At 46.0% G+C, this 22464-nt stretch overlaps 1 protein-coding gene across 1 annotated transcript in view; it reads right to left on the bottom strand.

The window, feature by feature from the left end:
- The window catches only part of IMPG1 (interphotoreceptor matrix proteoglycan 1), an 82092-nt gene that overhangs the window by 5404 nt on the left and 54224 nt on the right, over positions 1-22464 (bottom strand). Inside the window, exons 14-15 of the mRNA XM_029224240.1 lie at positions 19904-20123; positions 982-1147 (exon numbers count right to left, since the gene is read on the bottom strand). Coding sequence (XP_029080073.1) covers positions 982-1147; positions 19904-20123 — 386 coding nt within the window. The remainder of the gene's footprint in view (positions 1-981; positions 1148-19903; positions 20124-22464) is intronic.

Below are 22464 nucleotides of genomic sequence, written 5' to 3' on the forward strand. Positions count from 1 at the left end.
ATAACATATCCAGAGAATGGCTTACCATGTAAACATTAAAAATGATGCTACAGGGACTTCCCTGGAGGCGCAGTGGTTGAGAATCCGCCTGCCAATGCAGGGGACACGGGTTTGAGCCCCGGTCTGGGAAGATCCCACATGCTGCGGAGCAACTAAGCCCGTGAGCCACAACTACTGAGCCTGTGTGCCACAACTACTGAAGCCTGCGTGCCTACAGCCTGTGCTCTGCAACAAGAGAAGCCACCGGGATGAGAAGCCCACGCACCGCAACAAAGAGTAGTCCCCGCTCGCCGTAACTAGAGAAAGCCCGTGCACAGCAACGAAGACCCAACATTTAATGAATTGGGACATTTAATGAAACATTTAATGAACATTAAATGTTTAATGAAACATTTAATGAAATGGGACAATGTTCTAAGTAAAAAAAGCTGACTCTAAAATAAGAAGCCAGTCTAATTCCATTTTGCTTTGGAAAATTCTACGTAAAGAAGTACATCAATTAACGTGATGAATTATACAGGCTTTTAATGTTCCTTCTCATCACTTTCTATATTTTTCAGCTTTCTTATGATGACAGCTAATGTGTTTGCAACCAGGGAAAAACTCAAATATTAGACACATAGACACCGATTAAGGTAGCAGGTCACGTGGTGTTCTGTCTTAAAGCTGATGCAGCCTCTTTTTTCTTCCCTTACTGGCTTTAATGAAATCCTGCAGAAAGGCTTAGGGCCAATGGTTCTCAAAGTGTGGTCCTGGGACCAGCAGCAGCCGCACCTGGGCCCTGCACAGACCTACCGAATCACAAACAGCCTCGCAGGGCCCAGCCACGTGTGCTTTCACAGGTTCTCTGAGAGATTCTGGTGTTCACTGAAGTTTGAGAACCATGGGTTTACGGGATTGCATGAATTCATGCTAATGATGGGTGTCTCCGAAGCCTGAGTGACTAATTCTTGGCTCTGAGTGTCGCAGTGCTAGACCCACCGGCACGGCGCTCCCTTCCGTGGGGTGTCGTCACAGTCTTCTCCGGGGGCACAGGGCCCAGGGTACCCCGCTCGGCAGCGACACTCGGCTTCCTCGGTCCACTCATTCCTCACACACTGGGCGAACTTGCCACAGGCCAGGAATTTGCAGGGGTCTGCTTGATCAGCTGTAAAAAACAGGGCAGATTTCATTGGTGCAGGGACGCCTGAGCAGTGGATCCTGCAGAAGTCAGAGACGGGGGACCACATAGATTTGCCATCACCCCACTTTGTTTTTGTTTTTGCGGTACGCGGGCCTCTCCCGTTGCGGAGCACAGGCTCCGGACGCGCAGGCTCGGCGGCCATGGCTCACGGGCCCAGCCGCTCCGCGGCATGTGGGATCTTCCCGGACCGGGGCGCGAACCCGTGTCCCCTGCATCGGCAGGCGGACTCTCAACCACTGCGCCACCAGGGAAGCCCCATCACCCCACTTTGGAGTGAGTTGGACAAGAGTGAGAAAAGAGTGGAGAGGAAAGGGAGCCACACATTTCTGTATCTTTGATAAATGAGTTTATAGACACACGTGATAACATATTTAGCTCCATACATAATTATACACAAACTGGTGTGCATCAGAATCATCTAGAGGCCTTGTTAAAACAGACTCCGGCCCCCCCCCCCCCCCCACAGTTTCTGATGCAGGAAGTTTGAGGACAGAGAATTTGTATTTCTAAGGCACTAACAAAGGGAACATTAAAAAAATTCTCTAATGCAGATGGTGTTGATGTATCTGACCTGGGAAGCACATTTTGATAACCACTGTATTAGAGAATTAAATTTTTTTCCTGGGCATACATCTGGAAAAGACAAAAACTCTAATGCAAAAAGATACTTGAGGGCTTCCCTGGTGGCACAGTGGTTGAGAGTCCGCCTGCCGGTGCAGGGGACACGGGTTCATGCCCCGGTCCGGGAAGATCCCACACGCCGCGGAGCGGCTGGGCCCGTGACCTATGGCCGCTGAGCCTGCGCGTTCGGAGCCTGTGCTCCGCAACGGGAGAGGCCACAGCAGTGAGAGGCCCGTGTACCGCAAAAAAAAAAAAGATACGTGCACCCCTATGTTCATAGCAGCACTATTTACAATAGCCAAGACATGGAAGCAACCTAAGTGTCCATCGACAGATGAATGGATAAAGAAGATGTGGTATGTATATACAATGGAATATTACTCAGCCATAAAAAGAATGAAATAATTCCATTTGCAGCAACACGGATGGACCTAGAGATTATCATACTAAGTGAAGTAAGTGAGACAGAGAAAGGCAAATACCATATGACATCACTTATATGTGGAATCTAAAAAAAATGATACAAATGAATTTATTTATACAACAGAAATAGACTCACAGCCATAGAAAATAAACTACGGTTACCAAAGGGGAAAGGAGTGGGTAGGGGTGAACTGGGAATTGGGATTAATAGATACACACTACTATATATAAAACAGATAAACAACAAGGTCCTACTGTATAGCACAGGGAACTACATTCAGTATCTTGTAATAACCTGTAATGGAAAAGAATCTGAAAACAATATATATATATAACTGAATCACTTTGCTGTACAGCTGAAAACATGGTAAATCAAATATACTTCAAAAAAATTTTTTTTGTTCATTAGGTTTTTTTAAAGGCAAGCATTTTCTGCAGAGATGAATTGGTGATCTTATATATTTAAGATGAGGGATACCTTAGCAGTAATAAAATAGTCAGTCATTTTTATGGACAGTTTTGAGAACTCAGGATGATTTCCTGATTTAAAAAAATCTCTTTTTCTCAGTCTCTTGTGATCCCTAAGGCCCTATTGTTAGAGGTTCTTTCCTTTGGAAAATTCAAATAGGCCTCAGGTCTCTGTTCTTTTTTTGTCATCAATTGTTCTCTTTCACTCTATTCTTAATTCTGTAAGATTGCCTCAAGTTCTTTGTAAGGTGGAGTATATAAATCAAGAGAATCTCAGACAATTTAGCTCTGGAAGGCCTGTGGCCCCTGCCAGCCCCTTCCCTGTCTTTCTAGAACTGAGCATACCGAGCTCTCGGGCGGAGTAGCAAAAGGCCCACGTCCCCACGTGCTGATGGCAGAACCAGAACAGGCCTCTGGTCCCCAGACCACTATTCTTTTCTGCCCAGAAGGTTTCCTGTTGAATCACATCAGCCATTTACCCTTCAGATTATTTCAGTAAGCACCTATTATGTGTTAGGAACTAGAGGACAGGCAGTCGGGTATGAAGCCACTCTTTCAAGAACCCTAGGGGACAATAAGACATATACACAGATGTTTCTACACAAGAAGCCCAGTATCTTGTCTAGTATAAGGGCTCTAACTATGAGGGTATGTTAGAGAAGAGCTATCTGGGAGGGGACTGTTGAACTGTGTGTCTAAAGTGGGTTGCGTTTGATGTGCAACGACTAGGAAAGGCACTCCGACTGGACCCAGGATGAACAGAGGCACAGAGGTGGGAAAGCAACGGCCATGTGAAGAGGGGGCAGGGGAAGCCCAGCATGGAGGAGAGCAGAGACTCGTGCACACGGAGGAAGGGAATTGAGACTGGAGAGTTACGTTCAGGCCAAGCTCCGGTGGGTCTTGAATGTCATGCTAAGGAATTTGGACCTTACAGGCAGGTGGGAGCCATGGAGGATTTGGGGGCAGGGGAGGGCTGTGCTCAGACTTGTGCTTTAGAAAATATGTAAATAGATCTTAGAAGTTTCAGAATTAGGATTGCTTCCGTGATCATCTGGTATAGTATTTCCCAAGCGGGAACATTTGCAGAACTCCAACTGAGCAGGATTTAGTAAGTTTTATGTTAAAAATAGGTTTGGTGGCTAAATAAGTTTTTTTTTAAATGCTGCATGAAATAAACATAACAGGTTTCTCTCTCTTTCCCCTGGACTCTCTCTCCCTCCAACTGTAACCCCTTCTCTTTTTACTTTTAAACCTCTTAGAGTCACTAATAAGTGCATATCTATTGCGCATCTCCGAGTGAAGGCTGGAGTCAGCCGCTCTGCCAAGTTTACTGACCACAGAAGCCCTGCAGGTGGGTGGGGTGCAGCTTGTGGGGCGAGAATTCCACGGACCCTCCTGTTCACTGTCCCGATCTAGCGCCCCCTCGTGGTGGAAAAGGAGAGTGAGGGGGTTAGCTAGACCAGCCCACGCGGAGGGAGGGCGAGAGCAGGTCCTTGAAAACATACTTTGGGGTCTCCCAGCAAAGTAGACCTGCTACGTTTTTACGTAAAGTTGTATTTCTCTGCAACTTGAGGGTCCATATGGACAGCCAGGCCTGGCTAAGGTGAGCGGGTTTCCCTGCCTCACAGTTCCTAAAGCTGGCCATGCAAAGGGGTCCTTGTCACTGTTTAGAAAATGACTCAGGTTTACCCTGACAACCCAGGTGTTTCATGTCCAGGACCTGATTTAATAAATAACAGCTGTCAGCAACTTGACAGCCAGGCCTGCAGTCCTGAAAGCAGAGGCCAGGAGGGAAGAGTCAGCGCCTCCACTGCCCTCTTTCTGCAGTGGAGAAATAGATTTACCTGGGAAAGCAGACTGAATGCACCGAGTCTACCCCTCTGAAGAGTAATAGGAAATGTGTGATAACCAGGTGAGTTTCCTGTTTAAAAAAGTGTTTCTGTTTTTTTTTGCGATACGCGGGCCTCTCACTGTTGCGGCCTCTCCCGTTGCGGAGCACAGGCTCCGGACGCGCAGGCTCAGCGGCCATGGCTCACGGGCCCAGCCGCTCCGCGGCATGGGGGGGTCTTCCCGGACCGGGGCACGAACCCGTGTCCCCTGCATCGGCAGGCGGACTCTCAACCACTGCGCCACCAGGGAAGCCCAATGTTTCTGTTTTACCAATATTTCCTTCAGCCCAGCCAGGCGTAGTCTATGTCTATGTACCAGTAAAGCTGAACGGAACACAGTAAGGCAACACTGGAGAAATGAACTTATCCAAATCTGGGGGCCATCAATCGGCTATATTTGACAAACAAATGCACCTAGTTTATAGATTACTTGCTTCTCCCATGTCATTTATTTGGGACCAGCCTACAGAACAGTACAAGACTTCACGTCACCTAGTTCAGTTTCGGTTTGCTGTGTACGTCTTCCTGGGTCCTAAGACGCTGAGTCATTCAACAAATACCAAATTGGCCCTTCCCACTCTTTAGTATTAAGAATTCCAGTCCAGCTAATTGCTTTAGATTTTTATTTTATCCATATTTAAAACCTTACATTTGAGGCAGAATTTTAGAGCTAGAAGGTAGTTTGGAGACCTTCTCCACTAATTTGCTCACTTTGCAGATGAGGAAGCCGAGACTCAGTGAGGTTGAATGTTGCCAAGATCAAGGCTGTTTGCGCTCAAGTCCTCCCCCTTCTCCCTGGCCCCCCCATCTTGTGGACTGGTAAAGGCAATCTCAGTCAATTAGAATCGTAACAGAAGAGACAAATATTTATATTAATTTGTGAGTCAACTCTTACTGCGTCCCCTCCTATTACCTTAAAAATATTTTTTTCATAAGTAAAAATGACCCTCTTTACTTACATATCATTCTTGGAGGGACACCTACAACTTTGGGCTTTAGGCTGATTCTGCAGAGGGAGGGCCACAGAAGAGGAGAGATGGTTCTACGATGGATGAAAGTTTAACTAGTAGAAGTTTCTTAAGCAAAGCTTTCCCTACGTTGTTATTTCCTTTCTTTTTCATTCTTCATTCTCCTTAGAATGATGGACTCATTCACGAGTGGACCACACAACTATTTGCCTCTTCCTTAACATGACTCCCCGGGACATGCGCAGAACAAATTGGTCTGAACTTCCTGCACTTTGCTCTTGATTTGGTCAAGATTAATAGTCTAAACATTATGCAGCAACAACCTAAAATGCTCTGGTCTGAATGTGGTGAGTGGCATGGAAAAAGGGAGGACAAGACTTGAGCTCAACAGCCGGTCAGGAAGAGAACAAATAGCTGCCATTTTCTAGAAGAATCTTTTCAAGTCACTATCAGGTTGTGTGTGGATTTGAGGAAGTGAGGGCCTCATGATGCCTTAGCTTCCTGGGTTTACTTAAATCCCCTTTAAATAGATTGTTTTGATGGTGCGTACTCCCGAGAGGTTTCTCTATAAGCCTGTACCACACCCAGCAAACACCTAGTATGATTTGGGACATCCTCTGGGCTTATCATAACTGCTTGCTAGCAAAATGACTTAATATTCTATCCTTAATCCATGTGGATAGCTCTTCTGCAGAGCAAATTGGACAATCTCTCTGTAGAGGCAGCCCAGGGCACTCAGTGAGTGGACTGTGTTAGTAGCTCCTCGTCTGCAGCAGGTGGAAAAGGTCCAGGTTCATCCTGGCACTTGGTCCTTGGCTTCCCACGTGGTTTCCAAACATAGTCAGAGCACTGGTGTCATTTCATTTCAGGCCTTGTCCCTGACTCGGCCTCAGAAATCATGATCCTGAACCTCCAGCTTTCGCCAGGAGAACAATGGCAATTATCTATATGAACTGGGAGTGCACATGTAGTGAGGGTTACTGTTTGTTTAGCACTGCGCTGGGCACTTTAAACATGTGTCTTCATTAAAATTCACAATAATCTTCCAAAGTAGACAGTGCTGACCTCATTTTCCCAGGTAAGGAAATTGAAGCCCATTTTAGGTAGTATGACCCAAGATTAACATCCGTATGTTACGATGTTCAGCTTTTGACATCATTTTAGTGGTTTCAAATACGGGGTTTCCAGAAGGCCCTTCGGGGCTTGGAGGGGTGAATAGGGACGAGGGAGAGAGCAGTGGGGAGGCGAAACTCGCCAGCATCTCCGGTCTCATTGGTTTACAAATCAGATGTCCAGGAATGCTTTCCTCTGAACCATAAGCTCCTAACTAAAGCAAGCTCAAAACGCTCGTCTGCCGCTGCTCCTTCACGAGGCAGAAAGCTTCCCTTATAGAAAGCACAGTCTGATAGACAGTGGCTCCACATTTCTTCCTGTTGTTCAAATGTGACAGCAATGAACATGACTTGCAGTATTGGAGCTGCCATGTGGGGCTTGGATCATTTTGAGATTTCCAGTGCATGCACATTTTATGTATCAGTTTCTCCCCTGGATTTGCTTCTATCATGTCTTTGGTGTGCATTTCAAAGGTCTTGAAAAGTATTCCCAGCTGCTGACTGAGGGAGGTGGTCTCTCAGTCCTACATCATGGGATCAAAACGCATTTAAATGAATACCCCCTGCCTGCAGAGGACACTTGAAAGCACTTTACAGTTATAGTTCAAAAAGATTACGATCCAGGTCAGCAAGCAGCTTATAAATCCATAGGTTCCTGATGGTCCAAGACTGTCTTTTTTCCAACCCTCTGTTTCTGGTCCCAAGTGCACTCATGCCTGAAAATAGACTCTTGTTTCCCGCCAGCGCTCTGAGGGTCTCAGGCCCACCTGTCACTAACTCCGGTTCATTGCACCCACCCCTCCCCCCAGATCGTCCTGTCACTTGTACCGCATCATTGGGGCTGAGTATTGATTGCCTTTCCGCCCTTTTCTTCATCATTCTTTACCATTTCACCATCCCCTTCCCTTGCGCGGTCCTAACACTCACGTGCTAGACCGGAAGTGAGGCATCTCCTTTAATCGGGTCCCGTCCTAGGGCAGGATTTCAGTTCAGTATGGCTGGAGCTCAGGCTTCGTTTGGTCTGGCCGGGGCTGAGGGCCTGTTAGGACTTTTCTGTGGACTTTTTTTTTTTTTTCCTGTTTGTTTTTTAACATTTTAATGCGATGAAACCTAGTGATCGCTAGATGGCGCTCAATAGCAAAAGAAGTAGGAATAGATTCAGGGGATGAAATGATAAGAGCCCGAACTGATTTTTGTCTGCTTAAAAGCCGCTGTGCGGAGCGCACCGGGGGAGGGAGGCGAGGTCCGCCTGGAATTGGCGCGGTGGCAGAATCAGCTTCGGGGGACCGCTGATAGAGCCCTTAGGACGCCGTGATCACCGCGGCAGATCGGGCCTGGCCGGCTGGGGCATGTGGTGCAAACTCCTGGATCATCTTTTCCCATTTCAAAAAGGCAGAGGCAGGGCCCCGGAGTTCCAAGGAAGCCGTGACCCAGCCTCACGTCTGAGAGAAGTGGGGAGCTGGGGCCCCCTAACCCCCGAACAACCTAGGCTTTGCGGTCCCGGCTTTGTTGGTGGGGAGGAGGGCGTGTCATTCCTTTCCTTGGGGCATCACGGAATGACAACCCCACACATCCGGATCAATGGTAATCTGCAGGGCACAGGACACACTAGCCCACCGACCGTACTTTTAGGGGCTCGCGAACGTGTTTTAAATTCTTTAAAATCAGAAGAAAAAATTAATATAATCCAATCTGCATTATATCTGTCTCTATACCACCAAAGACATAAAATATAATTTTAAAGATTTCTATTAATATTAATGTTTAAAATTAATATTCATGAAGGCAAAGGGTCTAGAGCCCAGGAAATCCTAATGCAGCGCTGGTCGTCTGACTGCTCCCTTCTTAAGGCGTGAATGTCATTTTAATTCAGTGCTTGGTGCTGAGTACTTAGTCATTGAATAAATGTGGCGCCCTTCTGGGGGTTTGTGCGGGGAACCTCACCTTCCACACAGGCCCATCGGGCTTGTTTTCCCAAGTCCTGAGAACATTCTGGGCTTGGCCGCACCTGCCGCGGAGTGAACCTGCTCATCTCTGCTGTCAATGCTGAAGCCTACAGGAAGGCACCCTGGGCGAGAAGAGCTGGTTCTCAGCAATTATCTGTGGCCTTGGGAATGCAGGTTAGCATCTTTGTGTCTCATTTCTCCCTTCTGTAAAAAGGGGTAATGAAAGCAGGTGATCACTAACATTCCTCCAACTCAAATAGAAATCTCCCATTCTAGGTGTCCTACTGGAACAAAGGCATCCGGAGCTTTAGCCGGGCTCCAGAACTGTTGTGCAATTCAGTGATTAAAAGAACTTTTTAAAAATCTACATTAAAAGAACTTTAAAAAAAATCTACATTTAAGTTCATGTTTATTGTTTTATTGTTATTTTATTACTGGCCAAAAATATTTTGCTTATGACTTATTGCCAAAGGGTGGGATTAGAGTGGGAATAACTATTCAATGATACGTAACGCACAGCATAGTACTATGCACGTGGTTGCAGCTTAACACACGTTTGTGGAATTGAGTAAGTTATTAATGGGGCTTCTGTCTGGCTTGAAGGGGCATGCAATGAAGAAACTTAGGGTTTCATTTCAATTCTCCACCATTCTCAAGAAAACCACCACAAACTCTTTATAGGAGGCTCTCAGTAACATTTCCAGGGCAAACACACATGTCTTACCCTGGACAGAGGGTTGAAGAATTCTCGCTCAGTCATTTTTGTATCAGCTAAACTGAGGTGTTCTGGGTGCACTGATCTTAGGGCCTGAGTGTCCCAGGATGTGGAGGGGGACGGCTGACAGCAGGGGCTGTGGGAAGTGACCCTGCAGCTGGGCTGAGTCCCAGGCTTGTGTGGAGGGTTTGCATTAAGGGGTTGGATGAAGGGCTCTGGGAGTGTCTTAAGGAAGCTCCACCGGGTGGTTCCGGTGTGAGATGAGGGCACAGGCTGAAACTCTGGAGAGGGGTGAAAGGTATGTGGCAGTCCAGCTGGTAACAGAAGCACACATTAACAGAAAATCCCTGTGATGGCACCCCAGGAGGCACGGGGCAGCAGCAGTGTAACCCTAGGAGACTGGCCAGAGACCTAGGAGACGGGATGGGGGAGCTGGGGAGAGTCTCCTGGAGACAGGATTCGTGTGGCTGCCCCAGCTCGGAAGGGGCACTCCTAGCAGAGCCAATCACCAGTACATGGAAAGGCGACATTTGCAAGTTTGGGACTTTTGTTTCTGAGAGAACGAGTTTTTGTTTTTTTGGCATTCTAGAATATGACAAAATATTGTAGGAAATTTCACTTGGTGAAATGTAGAACCTAACAGTTCATCTAGGATTAATTAGACTGAAGTGTGTTGTCACTTTTTCTAAGTAGATTAAACAGCCTCTGTATACCCAGTAGGAGGGCTGATAAGACTCCTTTTTATAAGGAGGCAGTAGGTAGAGTTGAAGGAAACACACAAAGCTGCCTTTGAATTCCAGCTCCAGCCCTTGGTGACTCTGTGACCAGTAAAAGGTAAGTTACTTACAATTTTAGGAAACAGTTTCTCCAACTGTGTAATAGGGGGAAAATAATACCTTTGTGTAGTTTCTTATTAAAATTAAAAAATAGTGTCAATCAACAGTAGCTATTATCATTTTTATTGTCATTATTGTGATGAGTGACATCTACCATCTTCTCAGAGCTGGTGACTAAGTGCGAATCTTACAAATTATGCACTTTCCAGAGAAAATGAGTTTGTTGATCCACATTCTGGCTGGAAGCATCTAGGATGCCAGACTGTAGTTAATTTCAATGTTTACCATTTACCAGCCTTGAGTCTGCCTGTTTCTGAGGAGGAATTTTAGGAATTCAAGGAGAGAATAAGTCAGAATAAGTTATATGTAGTTTTGCATGTTTGAAATCTTCAACCTGCACACCTAACTGGCATAAAAGCTCTACATGCTTCTGAAGAATTTTCACAGCAGCTTAAATGAAAGACACCTCTAGTTGCTACGGGTGCCGGTAGAATACTGAGCAAGCCGTGATTTATTGTTTTTTGGTTGATAAATCAGATAGTTCTAACGTTGGTTTATACTTTTTATATCAGAGATGCATTTATTCAGGGAGTTTCAAAAGGTGAAAGGCAAACCGCACACAGTACCAACAGCGTGTGTGGCTTCTCCTACCTGTCTGTGCCTCTGCAGATGCCATCTGGCCTGACAAAGTGCTGACCCTCCTTTAGAGGACACAGCCAGACGGCTCGATGCTGATCTGAATGTGGGGGTGAAATTCACCTGGAAATCTCACGAGGGTTTTCAGATTCTATCTTCTTTCTTCTCTTTAGTCCCAAAGTAGTAAAGGAATAATAACCCCCCCTCCCGGCATTGCTACCATAAACCACTCTTCCACCCTGACATTAGGCCAAAAGAAAAGAAAAGTACTTGATTGGGTTTTGTTTCAAATTTTGCAAATGGAACTAAATAATTGGTCTGCCCGGGCATTGCCTATAAAATATAATAAAACTGGGGCAAAGAAAAGAAATGCTACATCCTCTGACCAAGTGGGCTTTAACAGTCCCCTCAGCCCAACTAAACTTTACACTGGCTTCTTTCTTCAACCTCCCTTTCCTTAGAGTGAAACTGAGTGGGACCCTTGTGGCTCCTGGGCATGGAAATATTTCTGTGTCCCCCATTTCTTGTAGGTGAGACTCTAGCCTCCATGACCTTCCCTGAGCTCCAAAGGGTAGAGTGGAACAGTTGCTAGTCAGGGAAGGGAGGGAATGCAGAGACAGGGGAGGAGCTGTCAAGAAACAATAGCACAGCCTTGGGGCAGGGTCCTGGTTCCCCCTCAAGGGATACACATGACAATATCTTTGAGATCTTCACAGAACTTAAACCCCCAGCAAATGGAAGATGTTAGCATTCTTCATTCCAGAGAAGGCCACCTGAGGCCAGATTAAAGGAACAAGAGAAGCTTATCAAGAGGCCACACGGTGGCCTCCCTGGTGGCGCAGTGGTTGAGCGTCTACCTGCCAATGCAGGGGACACGGGTTCGACTCGCTGTCCAGTCCGGGAAGAGCGGTTGGGCCCGTGAGCCATATGCCGCTGAACCTGCGCGTCTGGAGGCCACAACAGTGAGAGACCGTGACTACATGAGACCAGATTAAAGGAATGCAGGCCCTGAACACACCCTAATCTTATCAGCAACCCTGCCCTTGAACTATTGCTAATAAAACTCCTCACCAAATCCTCGCGGGTTGGGACACAGTTTTGAGGGGCATGAACCCACTGTGACCCCCTTTTCCTGGCGAAGCAATAAAGCTATTCTTTTCTTCTTCACCCAGAACTCTGTCTCGGAGATTTGATTCGGCACCGGTGCACAGAGGCTGAGTTTTCAGCATCAAGAGCAGCCAGTTTAGAAAACGTGTAAATTCTTCCTCTGCCCCTTTGAGATGTAAATCTCTTTAGAGCTTCTTGCCAGAATTATGACTCCTGACTTCCAAATTTCTCCAGGACCTGGGAGACACGTCTTTAAAATGTAATCATTGGGGAAGGTAGCACCTCCTCCCTCCCAGGCTCTGTGGGAGGGTTGGTGCCTTGCTCCAAGTTGTAAGACAGGAGGTGGACAGGGCATGTTGACGTTCTCATTTTCAGTATCATCCCAAACTCATGGAAATGTGGCCTTGCTCTTGCTATTCTACTAGATTGCTTCTGCAAAGGGTTCTAATGACCTCTGAACTGTCAACTTAAATGACTTCCATCTCCTGTTTACTCACCCAAATGCATCCTTTCAGCACTGGCCTTTCTCCGGGCCTCCAGACACCTACTTCATAGGCTAGAAGTCAATTCACCTAATATCCATTTCCATAAAACTGGTTTCCCCAAAAATATTTTTTGGAGTATTTTTATATCCTGAAGATATTTTATTAATTTTTGCCCTTAAACCTTTTAAAATGACTTAATTCATGTGCCCTTTGTAACTATGTATATATTTTTACTAAGTATTTTCTAAACTTTCAGTATTTTATGAATGATAAACTCTGTTTTTATTTTACAATCTTGGGGATGCTTTAAGTACTTAGTCTGAAGACTTTGTGAGTTTTATAAAATTTTATTAAAGTTTAACTTAAAAAAATCATAAGTCATGAAAAAGAAAAAAAAAGGAAGAAAGAAAAGTAGGACCCTAAAGCAGAAGCAAATAGATTGAACAGGGGCTCTTAGACAACCTGGCTTTAAATGAGCAACAGTTAATTAAGCGGCTTTACGTGAGTGAACAGGTAGGATGGGGGTCCCTGGAGAAAGAGAACCAGGCATGGTTTTCTTGACATAAGAGAAGCCATTTTTGGCCTCAGCCATTTTGTGATCTAAGCCTGGCCACAATGCTTGCCCTTGAACAGGTCTCAGTAATTAACGATCTTAAGGGAACAAAAGAATGCAGGAACAAGGGACTGTTATCAGGCAAGGGAAGTAACAGCAGCAAAGATAACATTGTTGTAAAGACTCCCAGTTCTGCTTCAGTGGTAAAGATTTGCCAGAAGCCTCAACCACCAGATCAACTGGAACCTAAGGGAGGATAACGTTGACCTTTTCTGACCCTTGTGTGCCCATCAACTAAAGCTTGGACTCTGTCCACCACCCAAGTCCCTTCATGAATATGCATGTGCCCTTAACTTAAAACTTCCCCAATTTTGCTGTTCAGGGAGACCCTGCTTTGGGAAAGACCCCTGGGGTTCTCCTTACCTACTGCAAGTAATAAATCCTTCCTACTCCAGCTCTTTGGCCTGCTTGTGTCTTTTGGTTCGACACCCATCAAGAGGGGAACCCAGTGTTCGGGTAACACTGCCTCAGCCTGGCTTTCCCGTCCCTCCATTCTGAGCATCTTTACTCCTTGCTTAGTACCCAAAGCTGCTCTCACAGTGGAAGAAGTACCCCACCACTCCCAGAAATGCCTGCGTTTTCCTCCTGCCCTTTCTGGAATAGCCCCTCCTTACCCTCCCTTGCCTGGGCCCACCACCATTCTACAAGGCCCAGCCCCTATGGCTGTCTGTCTAGGAAGGCCGCGGTGACATTCTCTCACCTGGGGAGAGTGAATTGCTCCCTGCTCTGTGCTTCCTAACATTTCTGTTCATATCCTGACTATAGTGTTTAGAGAGTCTCTGACTTTTTTGGTACATACTTCTGTCTCTCTTGTTAGACCTTTTGCTCCTTGGGGCAGAGATGGGCTCCATCCACCTTTGGGTCCGGTGTCTAGAATAGCGCCTGGCTCTAGGCAGACGGTCCCTAAGTGCTTCCTGAAGGGATGAATGAACAGAGTCCCACATCGTTTTTGCATTGTCATTTACTTGTCTGACTTTTCTGTAACAGCAAGAGAAGGGCTGGAGAGAGCAAGAGGCTGGGAAACCTTTGATGGTTTAAGAAAAGTCCCCCAACATTTGGAAATAAGGAGAAAACTGGATGACAAGTTGCCTGGTAAACAGGGATCATTGTGGGCCAACCCGGCTATCTGCCTGCATTTTTACAGCCGGCCAGCTGGATTTTTACATTTTCAAGTGGTTATATATGCACCAACATAATATCCTCAATTTTGCCTTTTGTCTCGTAAGGCCTAAAATATTCACTGTCTGGCCTTTTAAGAAACACTTTGCTGACTCCTAGAAGGAGGTAACTTGGTTTGACCTACCATTTACTATTGATTATGGCATTTTACAACTCTATAGAAGCTATCATAGAGAAAGTGGATAAGATACAATGATTGTATTTTCTGTTTTGTATTTAGATTTCATCATTTGCTTTTGTTCTCTGTTTATATAAGATCCCTGTTTCCATATCCTCTTTAAACCAGATTTGTCATCTAACAATTTCCTTATTAATGAGTCAAATAAGACTGTGGCATATGCTCACTATCTATTCGTATGACATTCATGCTTTTCACATTTCGGGGTTTGGAGGAGGCAGGCTGGCGGCTCCCGGGCTGGGGGACAGTGCACCTGAGGCGGGAGACCCTCCAGTGCTGTGTAGCCCTAGTTTTAGTCTGTTTCTTCCAAGAAAGTGGTAAGAAAAGTGCAAAGAGGTAAGACACCCCGTAACTTAGTGTCGCTGTATTTGGCCATCCTGGTTGGGAAAAGGTTGAAATGATAGGACACATTCCCCATTTTCCAAGGAAAGATTCTTGGGCTTCTCTCCCGTAGACAAGCTAGGTATTTATTCCGGATGTACAGTATTTCCCTCTCTGATCCTCTTTCAAGGAGAGTTTTCTCCAGTAAGTTCAAGCAAATACTTACATGAACAAACCCGAATCAGCGAGGCTTCTTGTATTGGCTAAAATGGCCTTCGGGTGTTATCTGGGATTTTGATGGTCGGTGCCCTGACCCTGTGACCTCTCTTACTACATGCTGGGGGATGGGCACTGCTGAGCATCTGCCGAGCCTTAGACACTAGGAAAGACCATTCCGGCAACAGAGCCAGAGGCCGCGTGTGTTGGGATTTGAGTCCTTGTTCTCTAGGAAACTGAAGTGCTTGGGGTCCAGGGACCTGAGAGGCAGCGTGAGCAGTTGGGTACACTGGTTGGATGTACTAGGAGGATGTTTTAATCAGCTTGCCTGTCGATCACCATGACAGCTTACACTTAAATACACCACCATGAGGAGAAAATCTGGACCAGCCACTCATGCTGAAAAACTAGAAGCAAAGTAGCTGTCGTCTTCTAGATCAAAGGAATAAGAAGAAAACTACTGAAAATCATATGCATATTTTCCCTTAATTTGTTTTAAAATCCAGACACCCATTTCTTCTATAATCAAAATACTAATTTTGTACATATTTCCCCAAACTAAAATTGTACAGGAGAACTGAGGCTAGAAACACTTTACTATACTCTAAGTATACAGGTGGTTTTTTTTATGATCGGCATTTTACGTTTCAAGAAGCTTTATAAGATGTGCAGATTCATAGAAGTAAGAAATTAATGAACTCTGTGCAGAAGCAATGGTTGTAGCAGGCTGTGAACAGGGAAGGGCTGTGAAAAGTGGGAGAACGAAAGTGGGAGCATTCGTGGGTCTGCGTCTGGGTGGGTCCCCGAGTACCTCTCTGTCTTGGGTGGCTACTTCCCTCTCTTCGGCAGCCACCACCCTCCAAAGGTAGCTCGGGCCACTGCCACCAAAACTTTTGTGGCTGGTGTCCTGCCTCTCCAGCTCTAGTGCTGACAAAGCTTTTCTCCTTGACCAGACCCTAACTCAGGCTCCCCTAAAATTTCCAACTCGGCCTCAACTCTTGGGCTTCTGTGTTTGTCTCTTCACTGTCCAATTTTAGCACGAAAGCTGTTAAGTAGGTTTGGCCAGAACCTCCCATCCTCCATATATCTGATCATCAGGTTTCTCTGCTCTCTCCCAGGTGCTGTCTGATCACCTGGCCTTGCTTCTGCAAGAATCCTTTTAGGTCATTTTAGCCAGAATCCCCTCTCACCCCTGATGTTCCTTCTTAGTAATATTCCATCCACTGACCCATTCTGCTCCTTGGCTATAAATTCCCACTTGCGTGTGCTGTGCCCAAAGCTGAGTCCAATCTCTCTCCTGCACCGTGAGACTCCATTGCCGTGGTCCCTACATCCGTAGAGATGGGCCCCCGGAATAAAGTCTCCCTTGGCATCTTTAACAAATGTCACTGAGTCACTGTTTCTTTAACGACGCTGGTTGTCTTCATGGCGGCTGCAGCAGCCCAGCCCTCACACCACCACCAACCACAGGCCTCCTCACTGCCTGAGATCAGCCAGGGAGACCAGAATTCTCTACATTCATCTCGATCCCCATATTTTCTCCGTACTATTCAGGCCTCAGGCTTCAATGAAATGGGATTTAAAGGAAAACTCAGTGCTTTCTTCTTTATGGGATCCCTCCCTGGTGATGCCCACACTCACAGAAATTTGCAACTAAGAGTAGCATATCAGAAAGTGCTCATTAGAAGGTCTTTGAAGGGAAAAGGCATAGCTTTGATTCCAGCATCGTTGTAAGGTGGCCACCCTTGGCCACGGGGCAAGTTCCTTTGGGCAGGGACTTGCATATGCTGGCTGGTTGTCACCGTGGTGGGTGAATGCCGACTCTTTAGGGTTTACCCGTGTAGAAGGCGGTAAGGTTCAATCCATCATCAGCTCCTTGCTGGCTACATGGGTGAATCTTCCCTTTGCCTTTTGTGAAGTAACTAAACCAGTGGCGAGGGAGGAAGCCCCGCCTCCTCCCGCCTCCTCCAGCTCCCTGTCCGTTGGAAGATGGCACAGTGGCTTCTCACTATAACTAGGAGCGCTTTTGGATATTAGATTTATCTGTTTTGATTTATATAGAGGAATCCATAAAGTTCTTTGCTATTTATTTTTAACTTTTATAAAATCCATATTTGGCTTTCTAATTCTGCTGTCCTCCAACCCTTTCGTTTAGGCATTACTATGTCCTGGCTGGCTCATGACAGCCATTCTTGGCAGACCTCGTCCATCTATCCATCCATCCATCCATCCAGTCATTCAATAATTCTATGAGTTCCAATGTATTAAAAATTCAGATTTTTCTGAATTCTCCAAGTATCAAGAAATAAGTAGAGTAAGGTAATGTCCCAGGTGGCCCAGCGCTCTCTGGCCCCTCCTCTTGCTCTACCATTAATCAGTGTAAATTTGGCTCCAGTAGGGACTGGAACCCACGTTAGCACCATCTCATTTCTTTTTTTTTTTTTTTTTTTTTTGCAGTACGCGGGCCTCTCACTGTTGTGGCCTCTCCCGTTGCGGAGCACAGGCTCCAGACGCACAGGCTCAGCGGCCATGGCTCACGGGCCCAGCCGCTCCGCGGCATGTGGGATCTTCCCGGACCGGGGCACGAACCCGCGTCCCCTGCATCGGCAGGCGGACTCTCAACCACTGCGCCACCAGGGAAGCCCAGCACCATCTCATTTCTATTGCTATTGGCTTCTTAGAGGAAAAGCTACATAGCCAAACTGGTTGTGAGAAATTAGTGAAATAATTTCAGTTGAACCTCCACACAAATACCTTGTCATGGTACTGTCATTGTTCCCACTGGTACCCTCCTCAGATCACAGATTATTAGTCAAGCTGCTAATGACGATGTTACAATATTAATCACTAATTTTTATTAGTCAACTACAGTGTGTTGAATGTTATGCTAAGTGTTGGTTAATCCTCACAGCTCTTACTACCTCCATTTTCCAGTTGTGGAGATGGAGTCCTGCGGTTAGTGAAACTGAACAGGACCCTGTAAGGCTCTTGGGCACGGAAGCCTTTCTGTGCCCCTCTCTCTTGTTTGTAGGGAATACACTCCAGCCTCCATGACCTTCCCTGAGTTCCAAAGGGCAGGTTCAAACAGACACTAATCAGGGAAGTGAGGGGATGGTGGGATAAGGGAGGAATAGTCAAGAAACAATAGTGCAGCCTTGGGGCAGGTCCTGGTTCTGCCTCAAGGGATACACATAACAATATCTTTCAGCTCTTCTGCAGAACTGAAACCCCCAACAAATGGAAGACGTTAGCATTCTTCCTTCTGGGAAAGATCATAGTTGATAACCTTGAGAAACTCATCAAGAGACCACCTGAGGCCAGATTAAAGGAATGCAGGCCCTGTACACACCCCTATCCTTATCAGCGACCCTGCCCTTGAACCAGTGCTATAAAACTCCTCGCCAAATCCACCCCCCCCAACCAGGTTGGGCCACACAGTTTTGAGAGGCATGAGCCTGCTGTGTCCCCCTTTGCCTGGCAAAGCAATAAAACTATTCTTTTCTACTTCACCCAAAGCCCTGTCTCTGAGATTCGATTCCACACTGGTGCACAGAGGCAGAGTTTTTGGCATCATTAGAACACAGGATTCATGTTCAGGACCATAGCCCTCCAAGGTCATGGTTTTCTGCTGTGCTTCCTTCCAGCGTCCCCAGGGTCCCTTACACATCCCTGGCAAATACATTACCAGCTTCCTGCCCTCTATCTAAGAGGCGCCCCAGCTCCCTGGGGAGGAAAAAAGGGAGGGAGTCGGGCCCTTGTCTCTCTTATGCTAAGTTCTCCCTATATATGTTCCTGTTTTCAATTGACTGAAAAGAATTGGTCTTCTGATCTTAACTGGCAGGGATCCCCTGGTAGTTTTCAGGGGAAGAGGCGGTACCTTACTAGCATTTAGGAGGTCTTTGATTTCTTAGGGGTCGGGAGGGCTTGCTTAGCTGCTTGTGTTCAAAGGTAAGCACTCCCGGGCTCAGTGCCTTCAGGCTGTCTTTTTAATAATCCTGTTTACTGAGGTAGGAGGCAATTTTCTTAAAGTTGCTCAAGGCTCTGCTCCATCAAAGAGAAGTGTCTCCCAACTGAGCCTTTTTGTTTGCATTTTGCCTGAGGCCTTTCCCTATGCCTTCATTGTTAGTCCCCAGGAAGCCAGGGAGGATGTTAACTATCCACCTCACTAATTCACAGCCAATTAGGAAGTTTGTTCTGAACATGACCCGAAGGTCGCTTTTCCAGTAGATTTGGAGCCTTGCCCCCTTGCCATGCAGAGAATTAAAATTTTTTCTTCAGTTGGTTAGAAAACAGAATTTTGAAGCTAATGGTGGAAACAGTTCCCAATTTGTGCATAGCTGGTTATATTGGTACATACACTATGCTTTATTATCAGAACAAATGTTTGCTTTCTATTTTGTAGCTTCGGGCTCAGCCCCTGTATCTTTAAGTTTTTTTTCATATCTAACTGCTTTGTTTTAACCTGCACAAGTGGAAGCTGATCTAGGGTATACAAATGGGAAGGGACATGATTTTCCTCTTGGGTGATGGTGAAGTGGCTTTCTTCCAAGTTTGAGTTTCGGCCTAATGATTATTTTTCTTTCCTCGGGAAACTGTCTCAGTTTCATCCCGAATTGTGCTATGTACGAAGAGGACTGGAAGGTTTCTTAGGTGGTTGCAGTTCACTGAGAAAGTGCTTTTGACCTCCGGCAAGATATAAATTAGCTTGGCTGTGGGTTATGTTAAAAAAAAATCTCTTAAGCACAGCAAAGTTTTGTTCTGTGGGGAAACTATAGAGCCCAGATTGTGAAGCAAGAGGTATACTTGCTCTTTGCTCTTTTGATGTAGGAAAACTTTAACCTGCATGTCTTAGGACCCTACCTTTCTACTACGTTGATTCATAGCTTCTGAAAAGTTATTCTGTCAAGTGCAGTTTTAAACTGATTCTTGTGGCCTCAACGTTGAACTGCATGCTTAAGCAAACAAAACCAAAACACCCCCACAGTTTTCTGGGTTGGATTCTTTTACCTGGTTCGACATCGAGAGAGTAGCTATCTATTTCCAGATCAAGCTGCTGTGCGGCCGCAGAACGAAATTCCTCCAAGACCCCTCGCACAGCCTTGGTGAGGTTATATGGCACTGATTTAGCAAACTTCATTTTGCTATTCACGATCACACTCCCATTTCTGAAGTTAAGTATTTCAAGTTGCTTAAAACCTGTGAGATTGGATCGTAGATATGGAACCAGCTGCAAAAATAAAAGAGGGTTTACTCTTAACGGTGTTCTAAGCGCTCAGATGCTGCTCATTCCATTTGTACTCACATTTTATTATCTGAGGCATAAATTTCAGTTCCTTTTTTGACACTGATTTTTTTTTTTTTTTTTTTTTGCGGTACGCGGGCCTCTCACTGCTGGGGCCTCTCCCGTTGCACAGCACAGGCTCCGGACGCGCAGGCTCAGCGGCCATGGCTCACGGGCCCAGCCGCTCCGCGGCATGTGGGATCCTTCCGGACCGGGGCACGAACCCGCGTCCCCTGCATCGGCAGCGGACTCTCAACCACTGCGCCACCAGGGAAGCCCTCAGTTCTTTTTTTATGTTTGTGTTTGGATTGAACATGAGACCAGAACACCACTATTTAATGATCTATTTGCAGTGATTATGTCCCATATTTCCACTTTCCTGAGTACTGAGATGGATGGGCAGTGATTTTCTTCATGATGAATTGTGAGAACAGAGGATTGACAAAAAAATCCAGGTCAATGCTATCAGCCAAGAAGGGATGCCAGGTTCAGTTATTAAAAAAAAAATCTAAGTAAATAAAAACGTGTTCCAAACTGAGCCCAGGAGCAGACTGACCTATGCCTGGTCAATAGGACATCCATTTGGAAGCAACCAATTTGAAATGACATATTGAAATAAACAGCTGAAACATCAGCTCGTCTGTCTGTGCAGGACGCTTCATATCAACACAAATGTGGTGAAGTGGAAACAGCAGAGAACTTGGCTCTCAGAAGACTAGGTGTCAGTCCTGTGACTGTTGCTAGCCAGCGGTGTGACCTCATCAAGCCACTTAACTACTGTAGTACCTCAGTGCTCTCACCTGAATTGTGAGGGAGAAGAACAGTTGTTCCCTAAGGACCTTTCCCAAGTTATAATTTAATAATCTCAAAATGATGCCCCAGAGGATTGTGCTTTACGTACCCACACCTGTCTCTTGTAAGCCACAGCCATCCTTTTTTTTTTTTTGGCTGCGCTGCATGGCATGTGGGATCTTAGTTCCCCGACCAGGGAACCTGTGCCCCCCTGAAGTGGAAGCGCACAGTCTTAACCACTGGGCCACCAGGGAGGTCCCCACGACCATCTTTGAGATCACTTTTCAGAAATGTCTGAAACTCAGCGATGTCTACTTTGTTTCCGGCCTTGAAAGTGAGCCCTCTCCTTCATGAACCAACACCCACGAACCCAGAGAGGGCACAGATGCAAACTACAATCTCCCAGGCTTGGCCCAGACCTGCTTTTCCTTTGCCCCTGTCCCCACCCCACCAGAATTTTGACACTGACCCAGACCCCCATGTTGGTACCACTTCCAGTAACCGCCCCCCCCGCACAAGGTCATTGTGAAAATAAAATGAAATTTTATACAAAGTGTGGAACCGCTCTCTCCTGTTTTCTCCCACCTACTTTGACTAGGCTCATTCTCTATGTCTTAACATTGCTTTGGCCCCTGGTGGGAATTCCCTGTCCTCAGCTAGTGTGCAGACAACTAGCTGCTCCCTTCTCCCAAATCATTCTCCTCTTCTTCACGGGAAAGAGGCTGCCCAGCTAGAGACCACATTTCCCAGCCTCCCTTGCAGCAAGCTGTGGTCACGTGACCAGTTCCCACCAATGGAATATGAGTGTAAGAGATGTGGGCAACTTTGGCATCACTTGCTTAGGAAATTGCTTGCCCTGGGCTTCCTCTCTTTCCCCTTCTCACAGTGGAAACAGGGATGTACTGGTGACCCAGCTTTGGCTGCATGAGTGAGGAAACACCCTTGGGGTTGGCAGAGTTATAAGATGAAGGGATTGTGAGTCCCTGAATGACGTCATAGAGCAGAGCTGTCGCACCCACCCAGTGAAAGAGAAATACGCTTGTACTCTATTTAAGTTACTGTATTCTTGATCTTTTCTTTATGGCAGCCCAGCATGTACCCTAGTTAATACACCTGGGTTTGGTGCCCTGGGACTCTGTTCCTTGAGATTGTCCCAATATCTACTCACCTCATTTGGGGGAGGGGGGAATAGCACAAAGTCTTACTTTAAAGTTCACCTGAAGCATTGGTGTTTATGTGGTTTTAATTTGCTAATGATTTAACTTATATGTAGCTTACAAATATTTTCCCTCTTATTTTCAAAAATTCTGTAATCTTTGTGCTATGCATTGTGTACTTGAATTTCATTAGCCGTGACTGTGTAGAGGTTCATAGTTCAGCAGTTTTCACTGTGTATGTATTTCTAGTACATGTGAGTTTGGGGGGTGTTTCATAAATCAGGGTTATATGCCACCATGATTGTCTTCTCACTTTCTGTGTTAGGGCTTGGGATGCT

Source organism: Monodon monoceros, unplaced genomic scaffold, assembly GCF_005190385.1.
Source record: "Monodon monoceros isolate NGI ecotype Baffin Bay Population unplaced genomic scaffold, NGI_Narwhal_1 Super_Scaffold_15, whole genome shotgun sequence".
In the NCBI taxonomy this organism is placed as follows: Eukaryota; Metazoa; Chordata; class Mammalia; order Artiodactyla; family Monodontidae; genus Monodon; species Monodon monoceros.